Raw genomic sequence first — 18,450 nt, 5'->3', positions numbered from 1 at the left:
TTGGTTAATTTTGAAGGAAAGTGGAAGATTGAAGCTTGTTAAATTATTTTTGCCAAAAGTTGCTCGCCTAGCGAGTCCTCTCACTACAAAAAAGAAGGGCATTACCGAAGGCCATAAGCCCTCGGAAATAGCCAGAAGCCGTCGGAAAAGGGTATTTACAGACGGCTTATCGACGGCCAAAGAGCCCTCGGTAAATCCCTTGTCGCTAACATTTACCGAAGGCTTTTGCCCTTCGGTAATTACCGAGGGCCAAAAGCCTTCGGTAATTACCGAGGGCCAAAAGCCTTCGGTAATTACCGAGGGCCAAAAGCCTTCGGTAAAAATCAGGCAGGATTAAAGAATAAAGAATCAATGAACTACATTTAAAATCTCTAGCAAATTGTAATGTAGCTGGTAATGCGATGAACTCTATAATTTCCTTTCAAGTTAAATCATATTCCGGAACATATATCTTGAAGAAGGTAATAATGAATGTAATCTTTTGTCATTCAACAAAGAATAAAGTATGATTCTTATATTCCAATACATATATCTCCAGAAGAAAAAAGGCTACAAATTATAAAATCTAACTATAAATAGAAAGCTCTTATGAATCGTCATTTACATTCTTGGCAATCTTCAAAAGAAACCTTATTAAGATAATTCATTTGCATGATGACACATATAGCCACAACTAACATAAAAAACCATGTCTCTGGGTAGATCAACTGATTTTTCCCTTCAAAAGTTAACTTCAAAGAAGTCCCGAGGGCCTTAACACTCATCACCTGTAAAATTATAGCAATCCAACGTAGATCAGCCTCAGTATTATTGTAGTGAAAAGCAAACATTTTTCAGTAAGTATTATTATAGAAATAATTATGCAAGTAAAAAATATATAAAAACCGTATGGAAGCTGAAAGTCTATTTATGAAATTCATTACTAGAACACAGTAGTGAATAGTAAAGACCATATTACTTTGAACATGAAATCATGTTCCTCGGATTATATACTATGAAGTGTAGATCAATCATCAAACATAAGATTTAACAGGAGAGAAAACATTTAATTTACTTACAGAGAGGGAACCCATCAATGAACAAATGCCAGTATAAACTAGCACATTTGTATGCCCACATTTTGGTGCAAAATTGAAGACCAGAATGAATACCAATACTATTACTAAGCCCCCATATGCCAGAAAAGCTGCAAGCACGGAGAAGACCTTCGTAATGAAGGAGCTACTATGAATAACATTATACTAATTCAGAGTATGAATGTTTTGGTCTTACATCATATTTATATTACCATAACTCACTTTGGTTATATTCTTTTTTGTTTCAATTTACTCTTCATTAAGAAAAAAGTGATAATTAATGTTAACCTTGCTAGTGAAGCCTTATATTGTGATCAATGGCAAGTCTTCCTTTGTTTTAACTAATTAACCTCATAAATCATACTAAATATTCAGGGAGTTTCAATCAATTCATTTGATATGAAAAACGAGAGCTTTCCATTAATTTATGCTGGAAATGCACCAAACATCAATGGTGGATACAATAGTTCCATATCTAGGTACCAAAATCTAATCTTTCTCTCTGGTAACAATTTTACAATTACATTTAGTGAGTCTTATTTCTTTATCCTTACACCATGACTACTTAGGTTTTGCATCCAACATTCCTTAGACGAGAATTTGGTGAAGGGGAAAATCGTTTTGTGTGATGGTCTTAAAGAATCTTCATCTCTGGGATTGGTGTCTGGAGCAGCTGGTGTTTTATTGAGAAGTGCAGTGCCAGAAGATGTGACTTCTATCTATGCATTGCCAACGGTTCAACTTGGCCTTAGAAACGGGGCACTCATACATTCTTACATAAATCTAACAAGGTATATTTTTACTACACACATCCCATCACTTAAGAATCACAGGAGCAATTTTCATTCGTGTATACATATGACTAATTTATATTATATTAACTGCATACTATACAGTAATCCCACTGCTACTATATTTAAGAGTAATGAAGGTAAAGACTCAGTAGCCCCTTACATAGCTTCATTCTCATCTAGAGGACCAAATGCAATCACTCCAAACATTCTAAAGGTAATATACATATCAATTTGTATTTTCAAAGAAACAGTTTGCTTATTCTAACCATTTCTTGATTTTGCAGCCTGATTTAGCTGCTCCAGGGGTTGAGATTTTAGCTGCATGGTCTCCAATTTCTCCTGTTTCTGATGTAAGAGGAGATAACAGAATTGCAAACTACAGTGTAGTGTCTGGAACTTCAATGGCATGCCACTGAAGATAAAACTACACTGTACATTAAACCATACAGAAACAGGTTCTGCAAGAAATCAGATGAAGAAAAAATGACCATGACAAACAAATATTTGCATCTAGCTAATAATAAAGCATGTAAAACATGAAATCCGGGTTCCACTACCTAATGTAAAACGAGTCAGTTGATCCTAACTTACCAGATTCAAAAAATTTATTAAAAATAAAATCCAATTAACTCCAGACAATTAATTGATAAAATCAAAACCAATTATTAATACAAGACAAAAGGTAAAAGAAAATCTAGAATCTAGCAGCCCCGTCCTGCCATGTTAAAAAACAAAGTTTTAAGCATAAAAACAAAATTAAAACAACACTGAAAGCTTACTTGTGATCATTCCCACCCACCAGAGTGGCTCCAAGAGATAATAATACCCACCAAAACCTGCAAAATGGCAAAGAAAACAAAATCATGTATAACCAAATACAAGCTTCCAAATAGAAATTCTAATTGTTAAAGGAAAAATAAGAAAAATAAGAAATTCCCTGACCAGCCCTGACACCAGAAGCTGCTGCAGCTCTTCTGAGACCTTGCTTCTTAATGATGAAACTTGCCCCAATGAACCCACTTGACACCAAAGCCAGTATGAGACCTTTCAGATTCTCCTTGGACAGACCCATCACGATTAACCGAACTAAAATTAGGATTGGTCATCAATAACACTCTTCAACAATTATAACACACACATTAACCGAACTAAAATTCTATACTCTCTCCGATGGTCATCTCGAACTCCAATCAAAATTGGAGTTTCATTCTCATAATTATTACAGTTAAGCTAGTTGATCAGAGCGGAATTCTGGTCTAATTTAGCACTAAAAAAGAGATGCAAGACAAAGAAAAGAAAAGACAGAGCACCACCGTATAGCAAAGGCGCTTGAGCACCTCGAGGCTCCCTCCAAATCTCCGCCACCACGCCGTCACCTTCGTCTTCCTCCTCCTGTGCCGCCTCTTCCTCAAGGCAAAGTCTGCACAACAGGCACGACGCGTGGAGGTCGAGTCACGGCGTGATGCAACCAGCATGGTAAAGGTGTTTATAGGGCAACTATTTGGCCTCGGCGTCAAAGAGGGAAATTTGGTCTTTGCACACAGCGAAGAAAACGAAGCCGTTGGGGTCGAGCGCGAAAAGGACCGAGGGTGTGACGTTGACGGAGGGGAAAGGGTGGCGTTTGGCGGGGAGGGGCTTCGGGGAGAGGAGTAAGAGCGCGTCCTGGAAAATGAGGTCAAAGAGGGGTGATTCGGCATCGTTTTGGGAGAAGGAAGAGTCCATTAGTTCGAGGAAGGAGGTGTGGCAATGGGGACAGAGGAGAGGCGAGGGAAGGAGTGTGAGGGACACGCTCATATCGCATTCGTGGCACCAGTAGGTCTTCGCTTTTGGCTCCGCTGTCGTCGCCATTGGAGGTGTTTCCCTCTGCAAATGATTGTGAACTTAACAGGGAGGCACCCTCTGCGATTGCACGAACCCACTCCACCACCGGAAATGCTCGCGCTCTTCACACCACCGTTATGCCAACAGAAGATGGAAGGGACCGATGATGCGCAAAGAAAAGGGAATCAAACGAAGGAGGAGATATTTGAGGGTACCCTCACATGCCCTCGAATTTCAATTTTGGGGGAAGAGAAGAGAGAAATTAGGGGGAAAGAGAACTGCTGAAATTGAAAATGAGTGAGGGAATAGCCAAAATTTAGGTGAAGTAATCGTGCCCAATACCGAAGCCTCGTATCCACCGATAAATCACAAGCAGCGCAAATTACCGAAGGACACTTGACCTTCGGTAATTATCTGTCGGTAATAAGCGCTTTTCTTGTAGTGTCTCAACTCGTCCAATGAGAGCCCGACGCTAGCCCTGCCAAGAAGAGCTTGTAGCCTAGCGAGCTAAGCTACCTAATTTGTCAAAATAAGTACCTCTCGCCTAGTTAAAGCATTGAATGTTGGCAAAAGAAGGGGCTTTTGGACATGGCAATGAGACAGAGGCAAGAAGACTGGGTTGAGGCACTTCTAGAGCTCAATGTTTCATCTTCCTTCATCCTTTTCATCTTTCAATCCATCCTTGTGTTCTAGAATGTATAGGAGTAGCTAAAATCCATTTCATTAAGGTTTGATGTAATGTACCTAAACTTTTTGTAACTTTTTCTCTACAATAGAATATCTTTATTCTATATTCATGTGTTCCATCTCTTGTTTTCACTTGCATGATGGGATATATGCTATTATGTTGGTATCTAATCATTGAAAAATCTTTTGGAACCTAGATTAGGATAAAACAACCAAGACGCTTGGTTCTAGCATAGACAAAGACTCTTAGACATTCTTGACTTCTTTTCTTAATGAAAATCTTGTGTTTGAATATATAAGAGACTAGTATTTTCGCATGAATATTTAGAACTTATTTCTAAGGGGTTAAAGTTTTTTTTTTTTACTTATTATGTGAATGTGTGAAGATGTTAGAGATATATTCCATGGTTGAGTGATTAGAGTTTTGATCATTAAATTCAATCCCTTATAATTGTTATTTTTAGTAATTTTCACGTGTTTGTAATACATTTGAATTAGCACCATTTATATTGCTTAAACTAATAAGTAACCATAATTACTTAAGGAAACGTAAGTAACCATAATTACATGTTTTAAGATTTATTTAACATTTACTGTAAAAATTTGGAATTAACATTTTTATTAGTATATTTGTTGCTGAATTTGATTAATTAATAATTTTATCTACGAAATTTGTCACTAAATTGCCATGATATATATTTTATCTATTCTTAAGAAATTTTTCACTAAATTTGTCACAATATATATTTTATCTATTTGTAAATTTATTTCATCAATAAATAAAATATGTATTGTTGAAGAATTTTTTATTAATAAAATGGTCAATAATTAAAATTTTGAAATCAGTTCATAAAATCCTTTCGTAATATAAAATGGTTATAATTAAAAGTGATGTAAGTACTTTTAATTTTTAGTTATTGATATTTTATTATTTTTAATTTTAATTTTAATTAATTAATTCCCTAAATTTTATTTATAAAATTTATTTTAATTATAAGAAAATATTTATTATAAATTTATTTTATTTTATTCTATTTTTTCATCATTAACTATTGATATTATATAACTTTTGTGTTAATTAATTAATTAATTCATTTAAATTTTATTGATAAAATAAATTTTAATTATAGAAAAACGTTTATTCCAAAAAAATTTTTTTATAGTATAATATTTTTAAACCATTAATTTAGAAGTGGAAATAAGTGTTAATAAAATATAATTAATTAATTAGTTCTATGAATTGACCGTCACTCATGTATGTCAATTATAGGAATTGAGTTAATTAATTTAGTACAACAAGTAATAGAATATAAATAATTAATGGTGAGAGAATTTTGGGATAAATGTTTCCTATAACTAAAATTTTTGGGATAAATGTTTCCTATAATTAAAATTTTGGGATAAATGTTTTCTAATAACTCAGGTCAAATACAAAAAAGGAAAGACATTTTTATTCTTTAACATTATGCCATTGTTTTGCAGCTTGTGTATATATATAACAGATTGAAGATCAGAAAAAGAACATGAGAATTTACAATGTCTATGTTATTGAAAATCGTTGTGATGTTGTGTATGCTGACATTGGCATGGGCATGGGTAGTAGACCCAGTTAGTGTGGAAATTACGAATAGTTTAGAAGGACATGAAACTATAAATGTTCACTGCAAATCAAAAGATGATGATCTTGGATTTCACCTTCTCCCTATTGGCCAAAGCTACAAATTTAGTTTTGGAGCTAACTATTTCGGGGGAACACTATTCTTTTGTTCGGTTCATTGGGGAAATGGTCCTTTGTTGCATTTTGATGCATATGATCAATATAGGGATTACAAAATATGTGTAAACTGCCATTGGTATATTATGAAAGATGGACCATGTAGGTACGAATCTGACATTCTCATGTGCTATAAATGGAATTGATGTGCTTCATTTTAATTGTCTACGCTTTTATAAAGACAAATAATAAGCCTACACTTCTATCTTATTTTATACCTCCACTTACATTTTTGTTATTACTACAGCTTTCTTAAACTTATATTTTTTCGAAATTTAAAAATATGTAATTGTCTAAGGAGGGTTGAAAATATAAATAGATTTATTTTGATTTTACAAGAGTGACAAATTGTGGAACAATACACACATTCTGAAACACATCAAACAAAAAAAATTAGAGGTGATAAAATAGGACAATTACCCAGTTTATTTTTGGCCTATCAAAATTGAAACGGGTTGGGCTAGCAATTAGAAAATGGGTTGGAAGATTCCCACCATGGATGTTATGTTGCTCCTTATAGAAGAAAAGATCTCCAATTTCTTCTTTGACCCAAATTCTTTTGGAAGAAATACCCAACATGTTTTATTGTAGTAGAAAGACGTGGTATTCTATTCTTTGCAATAACCCCAATTCAAAAAACCCTAATTTCTAACCTTGATTCTCAAATTACAAGTAGATAGAGGAATTGACAATGTCAAACGTCATGGCATGAACCTAGAAAATGAACAAAGGCAAATCAATGACAACAAAAACATAAACATATGGCGTTCATAGTTTTACATTGTTGTTTGCACTCTCACAAAAGTTCACACTCTCATAATGTTCACAGTCTCGCGAAGTTCACACTCTCGTAACATTTGTAGTCTTGTGGTGTTCATAGTCTCACAATGGTGTTTATAACACCCTTAATAGAGTGCCATGTTTTAATTTATAAAATCCAAATTGCCAATTTTTTTTCGTTTAGATAACGTCACGAAAACGAGAACCTGAAATTTCTAAACGTATTATAATAAAAAGTAAACCATTACAATTCTTGAAATACATTATTCAAAAATATAATATAACTTTAAAACATAATAAATTCCGAGCAGCAAATTCCTATATCTCTCTTTGACTACTCTAGTCCTGTCTTATCTGCATTGTCATATACTCTCGTACAAGTACGATCATTGCAGGTGGAACCACAACCACAAACAAAAAAGAGTTAGTAACTAAGAATATAACATAACATACAATTCAGTAATCATATCCCCAAAACACAGACTATATAAGTCGTTACATCACATTATATTTCAATTCTCAACTCATAACACAGACTAAAATAATAGTCATTACTTTACAATACACCCCATTATTTAAAACATAATCCAGATCATTCACACAAGCTTTTGTTGTTTCCTGGAATTTTATCATATCAAACCTGTTTCGCTATTCGAGCCGTCTTCTATCGCAACTTCAAGCTTATCTCTCCGACTCATCAAGAACTAACAAGTAAAAACTTTGGTTATGTACATCTATCGAGCACTATACTCAACATAAGCCGAAATCATTGGGTGAGACATCCAACCTTCTCTAGTCCTTGCAAATGTGGAAAGGGTGATATTCAAATCTCAACCTCCACAGAAACTCAACACACTATTGTATCGTAATACGAACATCGTCCGTTCGACAAAAAATCCAAAGAAATGACAGAACGCTTATTCTCACAAACTCATAATCATACATATTTAACAAACCATGTATAAAATCAACCAATTCATTGACCAACAAATAATTAAAATTACAAACAATTAATTTAATTAATTTCCACAATTAATTAAAATATTTTTTTATGGCATATCCCATGAAATTATTAATTTTACAACTCGACCATTAGAATAATTATTTGTAGTGCACCCCACTTTTACTACATTCATACAAATTAAAATACTCTTTTTAATGTATCTCCATTTTTAATTTAAATACACTATCTCTTAACTTTACCAAGTAGACCCATGAACATTTTTAAATTCTAAAATCATACTTTATTTTTCTATGACGAAATAGACCCACTATAAAACAATCATTTCTCACTAAAAGCACTTTTCTCTCTCCCTTTTTTTTCACTTTTACGGTACCCACTCCACACACCAAAATTACACTTTCAATCTCCTCTCTCTAACCAATGAAGTTCACGGCCCCACACCATTACACCCCATTTTATTTTTTATTCTTCTCTCTTCACTTCCTCCACCACACTCACGCAACACCATGTCTTCTCTCACACAATTTCATTTTATTTTCTTCTCTCTCATAGCCCCAAGCTCACGGTCCCACACCACTCATTCCCATGCATTCTTTCATTTTTTTCCTTTTTATTCACTCCCTCTACTATTTACGTAACGGGTAGCGATATTCCAACAACGCAAATTTGACAAAAATTTGACAACGCCACGTGTCAACTTTTAAGTGGACGTAATTTGAATGTTATTTGTAATTAAAAATCTGATTTGGAGGGGCAGAAGTTAGGATTCCGAAAGTGTCCTCTTCATTTTCGAACTGTAACTTCTGTCGTTATCAACCTATTCTCTCTCCATTTTAGGGATTTGAAATTCATTTGAACTTCTCTCTTCATAACTGTTGTTCGTCCTCCATTGTAAGGGTTTTTTTTTTTTTTTTTTTTTTTTTTTTTTTTTCGTTGTTTTGAGATCTCTCTGTCCCGCTTCCCTGTGACCATTTCTTTGGTTTGAATCTCTGTGGACATTGGGTTTGTTTGTTTGAGTTGTAGATCACCGTTGTCTCCTTCGGTGTCTCTGTGAACTCGTCTTCTTTGTTTGAGTTGGAGATTACGCTTGTCTCGTTCGGTGTCGATTTTATCGAAGTTGTTACCTTTTTTGTGCAATGGGTTCGTCCGGTGACAATGGTTCTTCGAACAAGGTATGAACTTTTTCATGTTTCCGTATTCGTATTTTGGGGTTGGGTTTTTGGTCTTGCATCTGTTTGTCATTTTTTTGATGTTTTTTACTTTTGGGTTGTGACTTACGTTGGTTATTTGTATCAAAAAACAATTGTTTTTTGCAGTTGTTTGTGTATATGTGTTGCAGGTAAATTTGTTACATGGATTGTTTGTTGGTTGTCAATTTAGATGATTTGAAGAAACAAGAAAAATCAACAATCAATAGAAAACACATAAAAGTTATTAATGATGCTTTAGAGGAACAAGATGTTGTAATTGAAGAATTTGAAGAAGAGTTATCTGCATTGCAGGCTAAGCTGCTTGAAGAGAAGAATAAAGATGAAGGTGGTTACACTGTAACCAACATGATTTTTACAATAACTTTGAATGTGAAGTGAAGGAGGAGTTTACAGGTTGTTTATAGGTTTACAAGTGAGGTCCTGCACCATTGACACAGGACAGATGCACTTGTAATCGATTATTGGGACCGTGTAATCGCTTACCAGGAAAAAAACTCCCCTTTTGTGCTGAAAGTTGAGAAGAACTACCCAGGCCTGACTTAAGCACTCCCCAGGGTTATTTTGGAGTCCTTTTGACTGTGTTTTGAAGGTTTTTTGGATGGATCATTATTAGAATACTTCAAGTTGGAATACTTCAATATTAAACAAATAAAAAAGGAAAAATAAAGGGTATTGAGTAATGAAAAATTATAACAATATTAACAACCACATAGATTAATAGGAAAACGTAACAACAGTTCAACAAACCATAAGTTTTGAAATTAAAAAGTACACAACAGTATTAGAAAACGTACATAACAGTTCATCATACATTGCTGCACTAAACAACTCATGACCATTAAACTCAGTCAATCTCTTTAGGCTCGACACTAAAACACCAAACATTATTAAACCGAATACTATTAACTAGAAACTGTTTGGACGAACGCTCAAAGATAAAGCCTCCTCGAGACCCAACGCTGCCTATGACGGAAACTATTAGGACGAACGTTTATAGTCTGCGTCGAATACCTAGATCACTTAACCGAACACATAGAGTACAGACCGAACGTCTAGAACCTTGGCCGAATGATCTCGACTTAACCAAACAGTATTAAATCAAAATCTGACCGAACGGTACTAAATCCATTCTGACCGTTCGGTACTAAATCAAATCCTGAGAGTACTAATTTTATCCGAGCGCTAAAATTTCTAATACACTAAAACCGAACGTTCATGATCCAACCTTAAGAATATCAATTTATAACCGAACGTTCAAGATCTAAATTTACGAATATCAATTTAAGACCGAACGCACACTAATACATCAAAACCGAACGTGAATATCAAATTAATACCGAACGCTCATGATTGCAACCTAAGAATACCACGTGAAGACCGAACGCTCAGGATTGCTTCATGAGAATACTAAATTAAGGACGAATGCCTAAAATCACTAATTCACTGGATACTATTTGGACGAATGTCTAATATATTACTAACTTTACCTAAGGACGAACGCGAACGCTCGTTACCTTAGAACACAAAACCGAACGCTCATGCTATTTTGGCCGACCACTAATTGGTCGAGCAAATTGGACGAACGTCCAATTTTGACTAACCAAAATTGAACGTACGCGCGTTCTGCAGAATTCTACAGAATCGCATCAGATTTTTCGAGAAACCAGAAACCCCATTTTCATACCCTTCCATTTCTCAGTGCCAAGCCCACTTAAGGAGATGATGATGGAGGTTTCCTGGTGGTGGCTGGAGCACTTCCAGGTGGAGAGACCCACCACCAACTGCTGCTGCCCACTTTTGCTGAACGTAATTTGGGTTCCTTATCACCCCTCCGGTAAGCAACTTTGCAGCTAGCATAATATATTAGGATCCCCTGATTAATTGGGAGGTTACAGTAACTTGGTGTTATTTGATTCTTTCCGAGTCAGAGTGGGTGAGCGGTGGCTGACTTAGTGCAGATTTGGTAACAGGAAACCTAGGTTAATCTGGTTTGGAGAGGTATGATAAGGGGAGAGAGGTTTTATGGTTCGGGAACGAGAATTCCCTGTTGTTTTACTGCAGAATCGCTAAAGGAAATAGGTGTACTGAGCTTGTGACAAAACCACTCGCTAACCAAAGAGGAAGGAACAATGCACCTAAGCGACGAAGGAACAACGGTGCCAGCGGAAAAACGAGAGCTTTGGAGAAATGGCACACAGAAAGCACTTCAATGGCGTAGAGAGAGAGAGACGACTTCCTCCAAAGACACTGGTGGACCCAAGCGACGGAAGAACAATGGTGGACAGAGACACCACTTCAATGACAGAGAGAGTTTCAAAGGAAGGAACTTCAATGACGGAGATAGAGTTTTGAAGGATATTTCGGTGAAGGGGGAGAGAAAGTTTCGAAAAGGGGGAGAGAGAGTTTCAAAGGGGAAAGAGAGTTTCGAAAAAGAGGAAAGAGACTTTTGCAGGGTTTCTGAAAAGCGCCAAAAAGTTTCTGAAAATTATTCCAAAAATGCCCTCCAAAACAAAATGAATCTTTAAACAAAATTTAATAAAAACAACCAATGACAGTGAGACACGTGTTGTTGTCAAATTGTTGTCAAAAATCTGTTGTTGAAGAAACGTTTTCCTTACGTAACACTCTCTCCACTCTTTCATCCACTTTTTCATTTTGACTTTTCAACACCACTATTACTCTCATTCTCCTCCTCATTCACGTCAACCCATGCACACAATCTCACTCCACTTCTCATTTTTTTTCCTTCTCCACACTTACGTAAATCACCTCCAAAGCTTTTCGAAAATTAATATAGAAATAAATACTAATTTAATTTTATTCACATCTTTAAATATTTCTCAACACCTTCACAAAATAATTTATTATTTAATATCCTAAAATAAAATAATTAAATTAAAACATCATCTTATTTACACGGGTCTTATAATGTTTGCACTCTCACAACGTTCACACTCTTGTGGCGTTCACACTCTCAGAAAAGCCAAAAACACAACACACAAACCTAATTTTGTGAGCTAAGTTAATTAACATGTAACGGGCCGACGAATTTGCATGTCCTGCCTCTCATCTGGTCTGGCGAGTTAGTGAGCTAGACCAGCGAGACTATTATGGGTTGGTAAGTTCAAAAGCATCTCTCGACTTGCCTTTATTCAGTCGGGTAGACGGGTTGGGCCATCGGATCTAACCCATTTTGTCACTCCTAGGAAAAATGGTTAATCCAATGTTGATAGTTGAAATTTGCTATTCTTGGTAATTTTCTTTATGCAATTTACTTCAATGTTCTTGTTAATTTATTGCAACTTCCCCAATCACCACATATACCACTTTGAGTTTTATCACTTTTACGTTACACCTCATCGATTGTTGTTGCACTTCCATTTTCATCTTTATAAAAAACCAAATGAAACAAAAATATAGGCTAGTGATGCACAAGATTATCATTGAAATTCAACTAATAAAGAGATTACAATCATTCAATCTGTGGGTGAAATTGGTACACGAAATCAATATTCTATACATTAAATTAAATTTATCCATCGACATTGAGACGTGAAAAAACCCCAATTAGATTGAAAAATTATTTTTTGTTGTCTTTATGAAAATGAACTCACATCAAGTCGATTTAGTTTTGAGCAATATTATGATATCGGTTGAGACTAAATCCTCGAGAAGCAAGGAGACTGATTCATGTCACGATGTTGAAGAACTTTCCTCAGTTTCTCACCACACGATATCTTAGTCTATGTGACTTAGATCATTACTGAAGCAAGGAGATTTGTTACAACATAATTTTCAATCCTTAATATAGAAATCAAACAATAATTCACATAAATATCATCCCAAATATGTGACAACATATTCATACAAGTCTTCATCATTTTCAATAGTAATTTTCATACAACATAATTTACATGTTGTTAATTAAGAAATAGACTTTCAAGTCTAACTCAATCTTACAAATTTGACTTGTAATAAGACGATGATGTTTGCATTCACATATATATTCTGAATTAACCTTATATTTAATTAATGTGAGACTTCCAAAATAATTTAATTAATATACAAATAATTACATCTATAATAAACATTCAAATATAACCTATTAAAGAGACAAGCAAAGAAAAAAGAAAGAAATTGGAAAAAAAAACAAGGTTTGAATCTATGTACTATTTTCATTTAAGGCAAATATTTTACTTTGAGAGAAATATCAGAAAATTAGTCTGAAAATAAATTAATAAATTTCAAACATATTTTTAATGCACTTTAATAATTCGACTTCTTAAATATTTAAAGTGATCAATTCGAACCTCATCTTTAATAGATTACAATGTACCGTGGTCATTCCAAACTTAAAGTATTTATAATCACATCAAAATCATAAAATGTCATCATAAAACTAGTGTTGTCAACGTGAGTTGTAACCCGCGAGCCATCCGGTCCACCACGGGTTTTGAGCCGGGTTGGGTTTGAAAAAAATGTAATTTTTTTATGCGAGTTAGCTTTCAACCCGGCTCACTGGGTTGAACTCGGTGGTGGCTGGGTTTTGGCTCACCAATCCACCTATTTAATTTAATTATTTATTATTTTGTATTTTAATATTATTAGTCTATCATTTTTTTATTATATTGTAGATGGTAATAAAGAAGATGTTTGAAAAGAGAAAAATATTATAAATTTATCTTTCAAGACTCTAATATTATAAATGGACAAAAATTATCAATATTAAAAACTTATTACTTTAACTTTTTGTACATGTTTTTGGATTACGCGTATGATACTTTTATTTATTTATTTTGAATTGTCTTTTGAAGTTTAACATCATTTTAGTGTGAAATTTTTTATATTGAATTAAAAAAATCGTAATTTTTTTTATTTTAAGAAAACTTATAATTAAATGAGCTAGTGAGCCAACCCGTGGTGGTGGATTGAGCCGGATTCGAATTTTTTCAACTCGCTGATAAGTGAGCCGGGTTTGATTAGCTCACTAAGTGACCAATCCGTGGTGGGTCGGGTCGGGTTGAGCCGAGTTACCCGTTTTGACAGCTTTAAATAAAACCACACTTCTTAGACCAAAAAATAAAAATTTAGTGATCAAATAATTTTCACATCCAAGTTATCTGAAATCATAAATAATTGTCTTTTCATGTAATCTGTTATTCTAATTAAATCCTAATGTATGTACAAACTAACTCAAAATCTAGAAATTTAGAATAAAATATCTAAATATAATAACATTTTGGTATATGATAAAAATAAGTTGAAATAATTATTTTTTTTTCAAATAAGCCTATTAAAATTGGTGACAAAATAAAATAAAAAAACAAAAAATTTTAGACTAAATAAAAACTTACTCTAAAGATTTGATAAAATAAAAACAATTTCTACTTGCTTAAAGTCATTCTCAAACAGAAAAAAAAAAAATGAAAACACAAATTGTTTCAAGTAAGAAGTTGAGATCTCTTACTCAAAAACCAAGTTGTTTTGAAGACTGGATGAACTTCCTAATGATCTTCTGTTATCCAAATTGCGTTGTTCGCTCTCTCTCTTCCTTGTCCAAGCCGTGTGGGAGAGTATTTGTCAAAGACACTCCGACACTCAAGTTAGTGACTTTGCGTGATAATATTTAATAAAAAGTGAGTACTCATAATTAGTTACATGACCTTCCTGTCAAAGGTATATTTATATATATTAAAATGGGTTTATCCTTAGGTCTGACCTATTACTATTAAATGATGACTTTCATTATTTTATTAACTGCCAATTAGTGGTTGTTATTATTATTATCCTTGTAACTACCTCAACGGCTATCTTAACCGATTGGTTAAGAATTGTTAATTGTTTGTCTACCTAGTTCATTGGCCTGACATGTATCCATACAGTACAAAAGCCCTTCAAGCCCAAGCAAGCTCTTTTTTTGGAAGGGGTGTGCAGGGATTATTATGAGCTTGAGAGAGGCCGTTCACGTTGTATTGGGGAGCTTGTTTTCAATGTGCTTTAAGTCCTTGCTCCTCTTTGGACCGAGTGGCAGACTCTAAGATTTCACTTAGAACGTTCCCTAGGTCGAAGAGACTTGTGTGATAGTTCACGAAGAACGTTCCTCACCAAGTGGCGGACTCTAGGAGTTCACTTAGAACGTTCCCTAGGTCGAAGAGACTTGTGTGAAAGTTCACGAAGAACGTTCCTCACCGAGTGATGGACTCTAGGAGTTCACTTAGAACGTTCCCTAGGTCGAAGAGACTCGAGTGAGAGTTCACAGAGAACGTTCCTCACTGATCAGCAGACTCTAGAAGTTCACTTAGAACGTTCCCTAGGTTGAAGAGACTCGAATGAGAGTTCACAGAGAACATTCCTCACCAAATAAGCTCTAGTTGGCAGAGTAGTTTGTACATAGGGTCATATCATCTGCACTGAAAAGAAAATAACAATTCGAATTTGAATGGTCAGAAAAATGTAGCGAATCAAATTAATATAAAAATAGTTTAGTTTATAAGCCTAAATGGCTAAACAAGCGAGACGGTTCGGTCTTCGGTTGAATGTTTGGAGACAACCAATGAAATTCATATTAGGATGTGCCATGGCCGAGATATTAGTGTTTAATATCTTGTGACCTACCGAAGAAAATGAAGAAATGAAGGCGTTAATCATGACAATATAAATAGACCCAACTCGGGATACGCAAATAAGGATTGAGATGCCCAACTGAGGCTTGAACAAGATCCAAGGCATTGGAGCCTGACAAGGCTGAACACATGACGTCCCACGGACCAAGCGATGGGAGAGAAACCAAGGCCTGCTCGTGTTATACCCCCAAATCTGAAAATTGTCAACGAGACGACTAATGAGGTTAAGCACGTTGTTGGTGAACATAGTGTTGGAAATAAAGAGCCTTGTTTCTCAACACCAAGAGGGGGGCTGAATTGGTGATTTATAAAAACTAACACTTTCCAAATCTTTTTGAAAATTTAGAATGATCTTTAAAACTTTCTTGCAATGTAAGTAAACGCATATGTAATTTAAAGTAAAAGAGATAGGGAAAGAATAACAAACACAAGGGTTTTATTCTGGTTCGGCCTCAATGCCTACATCCAGTCACCCTTCCAATCAACCTTAGATTGAAGGATATTTCACTATAATGATTTCAGATTTACACCAAAGGTTTTACAGTGAACACACTCTCACAAATGTAAACACCTTTCCCACTCACAATCAAATATAGAAAAAACAATGTTAGAAATAGAGAGCTTTGTTTCTCAACACCAAGAGGGGGGTGAATTAGTGATTTATAAAAACTAACGTTTTTCAAATCTTTTTGCAAAATTGAAATTATCTTTAAAACTTTCTTGCACTGTAAGTAAACGCGTATGCAGTTTAAAGTAAAAGGGATAGGGAAAGAAGAACAAGCACAAGGTTTTTATCCTGGTTCAGCCTCAATGACTACATCTAGTCACCCTTCCAATCAACGTTAGATTGAAGGATATTTCACTATAATGATTTGAGATTTACACCAAAGGTTTTACAGTGAACACACTCTCACAAATGTAAACACCTTTCCCACTCACAACCAAATATAGAAAAGAAAACACCTGCACACACATAACCACATGTTCTTGCTGCATAATCCCTTTGAGAAACAACTCTCAAAGTCCAAGAGCTCCTCACTCTTAGACATTCTTGACTTCTTTTCTTAATGAAAATCTTGTGTTTGAATATATAAGAGACTAATATTTTCACATGAATATTTAGAACTTGTTTCTAAGGGGTTAAAGTTTTTTTTTTTACTTATTATGTGAATGTGTGAAGATGTTAGAGATATATTCCATGGTTGAGTGATTAGAGTTTTGATCATTAAATTCAATCCCTTATAACTGTTATTTTTAGTAATTTTCACGTGTTTGTAATACATTTGAATTAGCACCATTTATATTGCTTAAACTAATAAGTAACCATAATTACTTAAGGAAACGTAAGTAACCATAATTACATGTTTTAAGATTTATTTACATTTACTGTAAAAATTTGGAATTAACATTTTTATTAGTATATTTGTTGCTAAATTTGATTAATTAATAATTTTATCTACGAAATTTGTCACTAAATTTGCCATGATATATATTTTATCTATTCTTAAGAAATTTTTCACTAAATTTGTCACAATATATATTTATCTATTTCTAAATTTATTTCATCAATAAATAAAATATGTATTGTTGAAGAATTTTTTATTAATAAAATGGTCAATAATTAAAATTTTGAAATCAGTTCATAAAATCCTTTCGTAATATAAAATGGTTATAATTAAAAGTGATGTAAGTACTTTTAATTTTTAGTTATTGATATTTTATTATTTTTAATTTTAATTTTAATTAATTAATTCCCTAAATTTTATTTATAAAATTTATTTTAATTATAAGAAAATATTTATTATAAATTTATTTTATTTTATTCTATTTTTTCATCATTAACTATTGATATTATATAATTTTTGTCTTAATTAATTAATTAATTCATTTAAATTTTATTGATAAAATAAATTTTAATTATAGAAAAACGTTTATTCCAAAAAAAATTTCTTTTATAGTATAATATTTTTAAACCATTAATTTAGAAGTGGAAATAAGTGTTAATAAAATATAATTAATTAATTAGCTCTATGAATTGACCGTCACTCATGTATGTCAATTATAGGAATTGAGTTAATTAATTTAGTACAACAAGTAATAGAATATAAATAATTAATGGTGAGAGAATTTTGGGATAAATGTTTCCTATAACTAAAATTTTTGGGATAAATGTTTCCTATAATTAAAATTTTGGGATAAATGTTTTCTAATAACTCAGGTCAAATACAAAAAATAAAAGACATTTTTATTCTTTAACATTATGCCATTGTTTTGCAGCTTGTGTATATATATAACAGATTGAAGATCAGAAAAAGAACATGAGAATTTACAATGTCTATGTTATTGAAAATCGTTGTGATGTTGTGTATGCTGACATTGGCATGGGCATGGGTAGTAGACCCAGTTAGTGTGGAAATTACGAATAGTTTAGAGGGACATGAAACTATAAATGTTCACTGCAAATCAAAAGATGATGATCTTGGATTTCACCTTCTCCCTATTGGCCAAAGCTACAAATTTAGTTTTGGAGCTAACTATTTCGGGGGAACACTATTCTTTTGTTCGGTTCATTGGGGAAATGGTCCTTTGTTGCATTTTGATGCATATGATCAATATAGGGATTACAAAATATGTGTAAACTGCCATTGGTATATTATGAAAGATGGACCATGTAGGTACGAATCTGACATTCTCATGTGCTATAAATGGAATTGATGTGC

At 33.6% G+C, this 18,450-nt stretch overlaps 1 protein-coding gene across 1 annotated transcript; it reads right to left on the bottom strand.

Annotated features, from left to right (window-relative positions):
* Positions 1-527: 527 nt before the first annotated feature.
* LOC148199145 (putative magnesium transporter NIPA3) lies at positions 528-3,567 on the bottom strand. Its single transcript, XM_088111221.1, has 5 exons — positions 3,184-3,567; positions 2,813-2,927; positions 2,650-2,706; positions 1,059-1,186; positions 528-767 (listed from the first exon to the last, which is right to left on the bottom strand). Exons 1-5 carry the CDS (start codon positions 3,565-3,567, stop codon positions 597-599), a joined length of 855 nt encoding a protein of 284 aa, XP_087967347.1. The 3' UTR covers positions 528-596.
* Between the last annotated feature and the right edge of the window lie 14,883 nt (positions 3,568-18,450).

Source organism: Vigna umbellata, chromosome 4 (assembly GCF_029865625.1).
Source record: "Vigna umbellata cultivar VRB3 chromosome 4, Vumbellata_1.0, whole genome shotgun sequence".
NCBI lineage: Eukaryota > Viridiplantae > Streptophyta > Magnoliopsida > Fabales > Fabaceae > Vigna > Vigna umbellata.
The sequence above is the reverse complement of the archived record's forward strand: the minus strand, read 5'-3'. Positions and strand labels throughout refer to the sequence as shown.